This window comes from Mobula hypostoma, chromosome 13 (genome assembly GCF_963921235.1).
Source record: "Mobula hypostoma chromosome 13, sMobHyp1.1, whole genome shotgun sequence".
Taxonomy (NCBI): Eukaryota; Metazoa; Chordata; class Chondrichthyes; order Myliobatiformes; family Myliobatidae; genus Mobula; species Mobula hypostoma.
In genome coordinates, this window is record NC_086109.1 from 4,581,306 (window position 1) to 4,593,912 (window position 12,607).

General features: G+C 39.0%; 1 protein-coding gene across 4 annotated transcripts in view; it reads right to left on the bottom strand.

The window, feature by feature from the left end:
- Window positions 1-12,607, bottom strand: part of LOC134355372 (membrane cofactor protein-like) — a 49,130-nt gene that overhangs the window by 33,063 nt on the left and 3,460 nt on the right. For all 4 annotated transcript variants that reach the window (XM_063065157.1, XM_063065155.1, XM_063065156.1 and 1 more), the window contains exons 2-5: window positions 5,865-6,053; window positions 5,272-5,365; window positions 3,761-3,834; window positions 257-439 (exon numbers count right to left, since the gene is read on the bottom strand). In XM_063065157.1, coding sequence (XP_062921227.1) covers window positions 257-439; window positions 3,761-3,834; window positions 5,272-5,365; window positions 5,865-6,053 — 540 coding nt within the window. The remainder of the gene's footprint in view (window positions 1-256; window positions 440-3,760; window positions 3,835-5,271; window positions 5,366-5,864; window positions 6,054-12,607) is intronic.

Genomic DNA, 12,607 nt, shown 5'->3' on the forward strand with positions numbered 1-12,607 from the left:
TGTTTAGACTGTTCTCTGTTTTACTATGACAGATCTCCAATATTAACAGTAGCTTGGAGAAAGACTTGTTTTATGGGATTCGATTTAAACAAGCCAGGAGAACACAGAGCTAGAAAACCGACTCGTTATACAGATCGGAAAATCACCATATAATTCCATCAAGGAAGCAGAACTGACTGCATACAGAAATACAACACTAAAACACTAAATATGTTTAAAATGGTAATTAAAACAGGTTTCATTTTTAGTTCAGTACCTTTGCACTTTGGAAAGGGATGATTCCACCTTCCATCACTTTTACAGGTAAGCTTACGTTCACCGATCAATGAGTAGTCGCCAAGGCATGAAACTGTGGCCACCATTCCGTATTCCCATGGCTCTGCAGAAGGGTTTGATATTCTTCCATTCTCAATGGCCGGAATGTCAGGACATTTAACAACTGGCAACAGATGCACTTTAGTTAATGCCCAGAGCAGACTATCACATCACACCTTTAACCTCATGGTTAAAAATCAAACCGAGTCAGTAAAAGTTCAACAGCACTCTATTGCAATGTAGCGGTTCAGAATACAGGCTAATCTCATCCTCCCCAATGCACATTCAAAACCCCATGACCACGTATCCACCCTTCACAATCTTGGCACCCACTGTAAACTTACGCTAACTGATCCCCAGAGGTAGAGACACATACACAGCAGCACAGTGGTCAATATAATACGTTACAACATCATCAATCGGGATTCAATTCTGTCGCTGTCAGTAAAGAGTTTGTTACGTTGTCCCTGTGAATGAGTGGGTTTCCTCCCACAGTCCAAAGACATACAGATGCAAGAAAAAGTTTGTGAACCCTTTGCAATTACCTAGTTTTCTACATTAATTACTCAAAATATGGGCTTATCTTCATCTAAGTTATAACAGACAAAATAATCTGCCTAAACTAGTAACACAAACAATTCTAATTTTCATGTCTTTATTGAACACTGTTTAATCATTCAGTCTAGGCTGGAAAAAGTACGTGAACCCTTGTATTTCATAACTGGTAGAATCTCCTTGAGCAGCCAGAATCTCCAACAAACGCTGCCTGCAGCTGCTGATCACAATGACGAGGAGGAATATTAGACTATTACACCATACAAAACTGTTTCAGTTCATCAATATATCCTGGATACCTTCCATAAACCGCCCTCTTTGGGTCATGTCACAGCATCTCTATTGGGTTATGGTCTGGACACTTGGCCATTCCAAAACACAGATTTTCTCCTTTTTAACCATTCTGTTGTTGATACTCTCTTGTGTTTTGGGCCATTCTCTTGTTGCATCATCCAACTTCTATTAAGCTTCAGGACCACTACCCTGATATTCTCCTGTAAAATGTCTTGACACAAGTTTTAATTCATTGTTCCCTCAATGACTGCAAGCTGTCCAGACCCTAAAGCAGCCCCAAAACATAATGATCCTTCAACCATGCTTCACAGCTGGGATGAGGAATTGGTGCTGGTGTGCAGTACCCATTTTCGTCCAAACATAGCAATGTGCATTTCTGCCCAAAAGTTCAACTTTTGTCTCATCTGTCCACAGAACATTGTCCTAGAAGTGTTGTTGAACTTCCAGGTGGTCTTTTGCAAACTTGAGACGTACAGCAACGTTGTTTTTTTTTGGAGAGCAGTGGTTTCCTCCAGTGTCCTTCCATGAACACCACTCTTGTTCATCGTTTTTCTTATAGAGGATGCATGAACAGAGATTTCAACAAGTTCTAGAGATCTCTGCAGGTCTTTGGGTTCTTTTTCATCTCCTTCAGCATTGCATGTTGTGCTCTTGGTGTGACCTTTGCAGGATGCCCACTCCTAGGAGAGCAGCAACAGTACTGAATATCCTCTATTTGTAGACAATTTCTCTTACTGTGGACTGATGAACACTCAGGTCTTTGGAAATGCTTTTGTTGTCTTTTCCAACTTTGTGCATCTCTACAATTCTTCTTCTCAGGTCCTCTGAAAGTTGTTTTGATCGAAGCATGGTGCACATAAACAGATCTTTAAGAAGAGCAGGCTATCGGTAACTTGATTTTGTGTAAGGCAAAGCACTTCTACAACCCACAGCTCCAATCTCATCTCATTGATGGAACACCTGACTCCAAGTAGCTTTTGTAGAAGGCATTACCCCAGAGGTTCACATACGTCTTTGAACCTAGACTGTGACTGTTTAAATGGTGTACTTATCATCAATACTGAGTGCAAGTGTTTTTGTTATTAGTTTAGGTAGATTGTGTTTGTCTATTATTGATTCTTTGATGAAGATCAGACTACATTTTATGAGTAATCTATGAAGGAAACCAATAATTGCAAAGGTTCACCAACTTTTTCTTGGAACTGTATGTGTTAAGGGCAAACACAAGAGATTCTGTAGATGCTGGAAATTCAGATTAACAGAGACAAAATGGAGGAATTTAGCAGGTCAGACAGCATGCATGAAGAGCAATAAACAGTTGACATTTCAGGATGGCACCTTTCTTCAGGACTGGAAAAGGCTTCTTGCCTTTTCTTTCTGGTCCATGATGAAGAATCCCAAGAAGGGTCTCAGCCTGAAACATCAACTATTCCTCTTCATGGATGATGCCTGACCTGCTGAGTTCCTCCAGCATCTATGTTGCCCTAAAAGCATGCGACATCTGTGGTCTGCTCCCAAGCACATTGGGCATTGACACAAAATTATGCATTACACTGTATGTTTTGATGTACATGTGACAAATAAAGCTAACCTTTGTTAGAATCTGGGAAAACGCCTTTGAAGTCATCTCCGATTATCACTTTGGCTCTGGATTCCCCCACTCTCCACAAATCTTTTCTACAGCCAGAAAAGATTAAACTCATGCTGGCATACACTAAGTCCAGGGAAAGCAACCCATCTACATCCATTGCACAACCACAAAACCCCAGCAAAGACTTAACTACAGTACTGCATGCATCTGATGATATTGGGCAAGTGGGGAAGACATTACTGCTTGGTATGGAGTTTCCAATCACAGTCGGCTTCAGGATTCTGTTAACACACCCAGCTCCATCATGGGCACAACCCTTCCCACCATCAAGGATACCTGCAAAAGATGATACCTCAAGAAGGTGGGAAGAACCCGCTCCACCCAGGACATGGCCTCTTCTCATTACCACCATCAGGCAGAAGGTACAGATATCTAAAGGCACACACTCAACGTTCTAGGAACAGCTTCCCCTTCACCAGATTTCTTATCTGACCATAAATTCATGCACACAACCTCATTATTCCTATTTTGTATTTTTTTTATATTCTAATACTTTGAAACAGTGCAGATAATGCAACAGAGCAAGAAGATACAGTGGATGGGAATAACAACAGAATAGGAAGCGAGAAATAAAGGAAACCACTAAAAGAATATCAATCACTCCAAACAACATCCAAAAGTCGATGAGAAAGCAGTAATAATCAAGGCAGTAAAACGCAGTTAGATGGATAATGGCCTCAGATTGCTGATCAGTACTGAGGGCATAATACTGTACTCAGCCCATCATCTCCACCACCATTAGATTTCTGAATGGACAACGAATCCATGTACACTACCTCACTTATTCCTTTTTACACTACTTATTTAGTGTAGCTATATTTATACATATATATTTATTGCTATAATTAACTTTTTTTAACTAAGTATTACAATTTACTGCTGCTGAGAAACATATTTCATGTCATATGCCAGTGATATTAAACCTGCGTCTGAATCTCAGCTCACCTTCACATGTAGGTACCTGGCCACTCCATCCATCAGCTTCACACAACCGGTACTTTCGACCCACCAGAGTATATCTAAAGAGGCGACAAAATTTAAAAAGTCATCTCAGAGAAGCTTAAAGTTAGAGCCAATGTTATCAGGAAGAGACTCAGCAATTATATTCCATTAATTTAAAATTAATCATCACAGGACTTCGTAAGAAAAGAGGAAAATGTGTAGCTACACTGCTAGATGGAAAAACATTAAATCAGTGATCTACAACACTGCCATCCAAGATCAGTGTCAATTTTTCCTCCGAATGTAGGAAAAATATTGGCATGAGTTAAATGCCAACTTTTCATTTGTATTTTAAGAGACCATGTGACAGAACAAATTCAGATTAACATGGAATATGCTGGAGCAACTCCGCTAGCATCCGAGTAGATAAAAACACTCCATTAGATCCAATAAAAAGTCTCACCCCAAAACATCAACTGTTTGAATCAGACAACCGACTTCCCAATGGTAACAAATCCATGACACTTACAGGAGCCGAGTGGCCAAGTTGGACAAATGTCACAAAGTGCAAATGGAGACACTCACACTGAGGTGCTCAACAGCAGCAAAACCGGGGATGTCATTTATTTATTAATTTTATTTAGGAACAGCCCTAACCACTCAGTTACAGCCATCTGTCCAATCAACCTACTAACCCGTACATCTTAGGAACACGGGAGGAAATCGGAGCACCCGGAGGAAATCCATGCAGTCCTGGGGAGAATGTACAAACTCCTTACAGACAGCAGTGAGAATTGAACCCAGGTTACCGATGTTTTAAAGTAATATGCCAACCACAATTTCCCAATTATTGGATATTAGCAACTCTGGGAAGGTCAGTGTTTATTGCCTTTCTCCAATTGTCTTTGAGAAAGTGATGGAGTTGTCATCCTGCAGGTGAAGTTGTTCAACAGCAGTATGAGATGGGGAGACAGGCATGGAGCAGTAAAGCTGATCAACAAGTCCCCTATCGAGACCACCCCGCCACACCTCCAAACGCCACTGCTTTATCATTTCCTGTCTGTCAGCTGATGTGCAGACACAGCTGTACCATTACTCTACGGACACACAATCTATACATATTTATTGTACTTTTTATTTTTGGGCTCTTAATCTTAATGTGTATTTTTTCGTGCTGCACCGGATCCGGAGAATCTGGAGGATCCGGAGTGATATGTGGTTAGCCCATATCACTCTAAACCAAGACTTCACAACCTTTTATTATCCCTTGGACCCCGACCATGAACCAAGGGGTCCATGGACCCCAGACTGGGAAACCCTGCTCTATTATGAAGCTGTCCAAGTACTCCTGTTAATGTACCACCCTTACCCACTCCTTTTCAACAGCTAATCCCAACTTCTCGGTTTTGCCACCACCTCCTGTTCTGATGCTGATATGGAACACTATTGCAATAATTTGTAAACTGAAGTATTAACTCAACTCTTTTCTTTCAATCAAGTACATGAATACTCACCCTTCATTACAATAAAATGTAATGTTACTTCCAAAAGTATTGTCACCCTTGTAATACCCATTCATAATTTCCCCTGGATTTCCACAGCTCTTTGCTGAACAAAAAAAGGGAGAAAAGCCAGGACGTTACAAAGTGTTGATATGCTTTTACAATACAATTCACTGAAATGTAAGAGAAACACGAAACTAATGCACACTTTTTCCAGATCATTCTAAATATTATTTAATTTCAAAGTTCGAGGTGAGCAAGGCAATTTATTCAAGACATTAAACTCCACAGGAAATTACAGTGGCATTTTACCCTTCATTAAATTAATCTTGACATTATTGTTCATAAAATGAGCTCTTCCAAAATTTCAATTTGCTTTTTCTCACTGAGAATTGAAGCTCAGAGTAGCAGGTTTTCACTCTTGTGTCTAAAAGGCAGAGGAGCACACTTAAGAACTAGGTTTGTGTCAGGAAGCGTCTAACTCCCTTGAACCACACACCAGCTAACTTACTTCAGTCCTGGAGAGGATGGGGACTGAGAAAAGACGCAGATTGCAAAATGAGAAAAGTTATTGAGTGAGAAAGGATTAGTTATTGAGTACTTACGTGTACAGGTGGTTTGTAATGGTTCCCAAACACCTTCATTACAAGTAATATATCTGCGAGTGAATTCACGAAAAGTGTAACCAGGGTTACATACGTAAAAGACCTTGGATCCACTTGGAAATATTTCCTGCTGACGATACCTCTCTTCTAGTAAGCCATTTTCCAACCTTGGCGGCTGGTAACATTCCCCTTAAAAAAGAAAGAATTAGCCTTTTTAATTTGCAACTAGCACAAAAGATGAATGCCTGGAAAAGACTCTCTTAAGCTATTTTCCTTCCATCCAGTTCAATGATTTTTGACAAATTTTTTGTCTTGGCAATGCCAAATATTGAAATGTACAAAATGGGAAATGAAGTCAAATTAAACATGAATGCAAGTACAGAAGCAACGAAGAATGTTTTTTCTGCAAACTCTGAGTTATCACTGTTATTAGACATTAGGTCCCTCACTGACTATAAAGGAAAGTCCTCCTCCTCTACAACCAGCGACAGCACACTAGCTGAGCAGCTAAACTTCTTTGTTCAGTTTGACAGGGACGACAACGAACCAGCCATGAAGACCTTGATACCTGAGGACACAGTCCTGACACTGAACACACAATAGGCGAGAGTTACCATCCACAGTATCAACACACACACAGAGCAGATAGACCAGACGGGGTACCTGGGAGGTCCTCGAGAATTGTGCTCACCAGCTGGCAGGTGTTTACTGAAATCTATAAACTCTCTTTGTCCCTTGCTGTGGTCCCTGAGTGCTTCAAAATACCAACCATCATCAGTCAGTGGTAACATGCCTCAACGACTGGTTGCACTCACCCCCATAGATGCCAAGTACCTGCAGAGTACTCCTTGCCATCCTTGCTACTGCGGACCAGCACCAGTTTGTCTATAACACTGTGTGTCTGACAGAGTGATCAGCAGCACTGGGGCTCCACAGGGGACTGTCTTGTCTCCCTTTCTCTTCACCATTTACACCTTGGACTTCAACTACTGCACAGAGTCTTGTCATCTTCAGAAGTTTTCGGATGACTCTGCCATAGTTGGATGCATCAGCAAGGGAGATGAAGCTGAGTACAGGGCTACGGTAGGAAACTTTGTCACATGGTGTGAGCAGAATTATCTGCAGCTTAATGTGAAAAAGACTAAGGAGCTGGTGGTAGACCTGAGGAGAGCTAAGGTACCGGTGACCCCTGTTTCCATCCAGGGGGTCAGTGTGGACATGGTGGAGGATTACAAATACCTGGGGATACAAATTGACAATAAACTGGACTGGTCAAAGAACACTGAGGCTGTCTACAAGAAGGGTCAGAGCCGTCTCTATTTCCTGAGGAGACTGAGGTCTTTTAACATCTGCCGGACAATGCTGAGAATGTTCTACGAGTCTACGAGTGGTGGCCAGTGCTATCATGTTTGCTGTTGTGTGCTGGGGCAGCAGGCTGAGGGTAGCAGACACCAACAGAATCAGTAAACTCATTCGTAAGGCCAGTGATGTTGTGGGGATGGAACTGGACTCTCTCACGGTGGTGTCTGAAAAGAGGATGCTGTCTAAGTTGCATGCCATCTTGGTCAATGTCTCCCATCCACTACATAATGTATTGGGTGGACACAGGAGTACATTCAGCCAGAGACTCATTCCTCTGAGATGCAGCACAGAGCGTCATAGGAAGTCATTCCTGCCTGTGGCCATCAAACTTTACAACTCCTCCCTTGGAGGGTCAGACACCCTGAGCCAATAGGCTGGTCCTGGCCTTATTTCATAATTTACTGGCATAATTTACATATTACTATTTAACTATTTATGCTTCTATTATATTTAGTATTTATGAAGCAACTGTAACAAAAAACAATTTCCCCTGGGATTAATAAAGTATGACAATGACTATGACTAAGGCAAACAGATCAACTGAGGACGCTACTTTCATAGCTCTCCACACTGTAGTGGAACAACTTAGGCACAAGGACACCAATGGCAGAATGCTTTTTTGCAAAATACAGTTCTGCCTACAACTCCACCCTTCTCAACAAGTTGACTATTAGACTACACAAGTTGGGACACAAGACATCAATTTGTAACTGCATACTGGACTTTCCTACTCAGTGAGACGAGGCAAGGATGCATCTACCTCCCTGACCGTGAGCACCAGTGCACCGCAGGGATGTGTACTGAGCATTTCTCTTTATATTCTTTTCACCCACTCCATCCTTAACCTTGCAGACAACACCTCCTTGATTGGATTAATTACAAATAACAATGAAACAACATACAGAGAGGAGGGGCAGAAATTGTCGGAGTGGTGCAATAACCATAACATTTCACTCAAAATAAAAAACAAAAAGGAATGATTATTGATTTTAGGAAATCAAGCAAGCTACACTACTCATAAGCAGTGAAACTATGGAAAGGGACTCCAGCTTTAAGGTCTTGGGAGTGAACACCACAAAGGAGCTCCCTTGAACCATGCTCCTCCGCTTTTGTCCATAAATCTTCCTGGTTTTCCTCAAACAGATTCTGGCGTTTTAATTTAACTCTGTTATCTGACAAGGATTTTTTAAAGTTTATGGAGAGGCAAATCACTCTTTTTTTTGAAGAGAATACGGTGGAGGAAACTTCTAGCCTTGTCATATGGGATGCCTTTAAAGCATATATTAGAGAACAAATCATTTCTTATACTACAAGTGTTAAAAAAAAAGCTAATAAAGAGAGAATTAATTTAGCCAATCAGCCGAAACAATTAGATGAAGAATATGCTTCGACCTCAGATCCTGCTGTATATAAAAGACTGGTTGAAATTAAAGCTAAATATGATTTTTTTTTATGAATATACCTATTGAAACTCAACTTTTAAAGGATAAAAGTCAATTTTATATCCATGGGGATAAAACAGGTAAATTATTGGCTAACCAAATTAAAACTTCTAGTGCTAAACGACAGATTAAAGAAATTTGTAAACCTAACGGTAGTATGACAACTGATCATTTAGAAATAAATGATACTTTCAGAGAATATTATTCTAAACTTTATAGCTCTGATCTTCTTAAAGATAATACTATAATGGATAACTTTTTAGACCAAATAAATATCTCTACACTTTCTGTTGATGACCGAAAACAGTTGGATCAATGTATTTCTCACGAAGAAACAGCCGAAGCTGTACGTTCGTTGCATTCAGGGAAAACTCCAGGTCCTGATGGATTTTCTGGAGAATTTTATTTGGCTTTTTCTTCCTTGCTCATACCCCATTTATGTTCAGTTTTTTCAGATTCTTTTAAGTTAGGTAGGTTACCACAATCCTTTTACGAAGCTTCTATTTCGCTTATCCTTAAAAAGAATTAGAATCCAACTAAATGTTCTTCATAAGACCAATTTCTCTACTTAACATTGATGCTAAAATTTTATCTAAAGTTCTGGCCCGTAGGATGGAAAATACCTTACCATCTGTCATTTCTGACGATCAGACTGGCTTTATTAAAAATCGATATTCTTATTTTAATATTCACCAATTATTAAATGTTACTTATTTTCCTTCTAAAGAGATATCGGAGCGTGTGATATCCTTAGACGCTGAGAAGGCTTTTGATCGGGTTGAATAGCATTATTTATTTAAAATTTTAGAAAAATTTAATTTTGGGTCCAACTTTATTCAGTGGATTAAATGACTGTATTTATCCTCTTTTGCTCGGGTTCTTACTAACTCTCAGAATTCTAAACCATTTAAACTTCAATGTGGAACCAGGCAAGGTTGCCCTTTGAGTCTTTTGCTCTTTGACCTGCCTTTAGACCCTTTAGCTATTGCTTTTCAAGAATCTAACGATATCACTGGTATTTTACAGAAGGGTACTATCCACAAAGTTTCACTTTATGCGGATGATTTATCGCTTTACATTTCCAATGTTGAAACTTCCTTACCTTCTGTGCTTTCCTTACTATCTTGCTTTAGTCAATTTTCTGGATATAAACTGAACCTACACAAGAGTGAACTCTTTCCTTTGAATAATTTGCCATTAGCTGATATTAATCATCCTTTTAAAATCGTAAGAAACTAATTCACTTATTTGGGTGTAACAATTAATAAAAATTATAAATATTTATTTAAAGAAAATGTTCTTAATTAAATTATATAAAAAGAACATTATCAAATTGGTCGCCCCTTTCGTTATCATTGATTGGCTGAATTAATTATATTAAAATGAATGTTTTACCTAAATTCATATACTTCTTTCAGGCATTGCCCATTTTTATCCCTAAATCTTTTTTTGACTCTCTGGACTCTACTTTATTCTCCTATATATGGAAAAATAAATGTCCTCGACTGAATAAAGTCCATCTCCAGAAAGTTAAAAAGAATGGAGATTTAGTCTTACCAAATTTTAGGTTTTATTACTGGGCAGCTAATATACGGAATCTCATGTTTTGGTTATACTATATTAACCACGAGGACTGTCCCAAGTGGGTTTCTTCAGAAGCTAACTCAGTTAATAAATTTTCTATTATCTCCCTATTGGGATCTTTACTTCCTTTATCCTTAAGTAAGATAACTGAAAATGTGGTAGTCAAAGATACTTTAAGGATTTGGATACAATTTAGAAAAAACTTTGATTTATTGAGATTCTCCCTTTCTAGTCCTATTTAAAAAATTTTTTTTAAAGCCTTCTATGGCTGATGTAGTCTTTAAACATTGGGAAGGATTGGGCATTACATGTTTCTGGGATCTGCTTGTGGGAGGAAGTCTTTCTTTGTTTGAACAATTGTCAACTAAATATAGTTTACCAAAAACCCATTTTTGTCACTCCTTACAAATTAGAGATTTTCTGCAATCTCAATTATATACATTTCCCAATAGACCTGATAAGAACATATCAGATGAAATTCTTAATATGAAACCATTCTATAATGGTTCAATATCCAGTATTTATGACATGTTGTTGGGAATGAGAAATGATTCTTCAGACAAGATTAAAAATCTCTGGGAACAAGATTTACAGACCTCAATTTCTGAAGAAACTTGGAATGAGATTTTTAAATTGGTTAATACTTCATCGCTATGTGCTCGTCATTCCTTCCTACAATTTAAAGTGGTTCATAGGGCTTATATGACCAAGGATAAATAATCTTGTTTTTATAGAGATCCATCTCCCTATTGTGATAGATGTAACAATGGAGAAGCTTCACTTATTCATATGTTTTGGACTTGCCCAAGTGTTGGAAAATATTGGAAGGAAATATTTCAAACGTTTTCTGTACTCTTTAAAGTAAATTTTAAGCCTAATCCTTTGACTGCCCTATTTGGTATTGTTGGAAGGAAAGATATCATTTTGAAGACATCTGATCTGCACATTCTGGCTTTTATCTCTCTTACGGCTAGAAGGGTGCTTTTGTGTCTATGGAAGGATGCTGTTCCACCTAATCATGCTCAGTGGTTACGGGATGTTATGGCATGCCTAAATTTAGAAATTGTTCAATTTCTGAATCTAACCAAGATTTTCAAAATTTGTGGAGGCCGTTTTTAAATTATTTTCATAATCTTTGATTTCTTGTTAAAGTAAAGAAGGTGGTTAATAGTATATTTTATTATCTGATGAATTTCTTTTTTCTTTTTTTTCCCCAAACAGCTTCGGCTTTGGTACTGGGTGTAGATTTTTTTTTCTTAATAAAATTGTTTATATTCCAATATACGAACTAATTTAATCCATATGAATATAGAGTAAGGAGTTTGTTAATGTGATTCAATATACTGTATCTGGTATTATTATATTTTGTTTTTTGTTTTATAACATGTATTCTCTTGAACTCTGTATTCTTATATATATATAGAAATCAAATTAATAAAAATATTGAAAAAAAAATAAATAAAAAACAAAAAGAAATGATTATTGATTTTAGGAAATCAAGAAGGTATGAGCAAGCTTCACTACTCATAAGCAGTGAAACTATGGAAAGGGACTCCAGCTTTAAGTTCTTGGGAGTGAACACCACAAAGCAGCTCCCTTGAACCACCAACACCTCCTTGATAACCCAGAAGGCTCAGCAATGCCCATATTATCTTTCAGTTTAAAGAGAGCAAATCTGCCCCGAAAGTTGCTGGTAAACACTGGTGCACCTCAGGAGTGTTTGCTTAGCCCACTGTTCTACTTTCTCTATACCGATGACTGTGTGACTAGGCATAGCTTAAATACCATCTGTAAATTTGCTGATGATACCGCCATTGGTGGTAGAATCTCAGATGGTAACGAGAGGGCATACAGGTGCGATATATGCCAACTAGTGGAGTGGTGTAGCAGCAACAACCTGGCACTCAATGTCAGTAAGACAAAAGAGCTGTTTGTGGACTTCAGGAAGGGTAAGACAAAGGAACACATACCAATCCTCATAGAGGGATCAGAAGTGGAGAGAGTGAGCAGTTTCAAGATCTCTGAGGACCTAACCTGGTCCCAACATATTGGTGCAGCCACAAAGAAGGCAAGACAGTCACTATACTTCATTAGGATGTACTGTGGACAGCATTCTGACAGGCTGCATCACTGTCTGGTACGGGGGGGGGGGGTAGGTGCTGGGGCTACTGCAAAGTACCAAAAGAAACTGCGGAGGGTGGTAAATTTAATCGGCTCCATCTTGGGCACGAACCTACAAATACCCAGGACTTCGAGGAGCGGTGTCTCAGAAAGGCAGTGTCCATTATTAAGGCCTTCTGGCACCCAGAGCATGCCCTTTTCTCACTGCTACCATCAGGTAGGAGGTACAGAAAC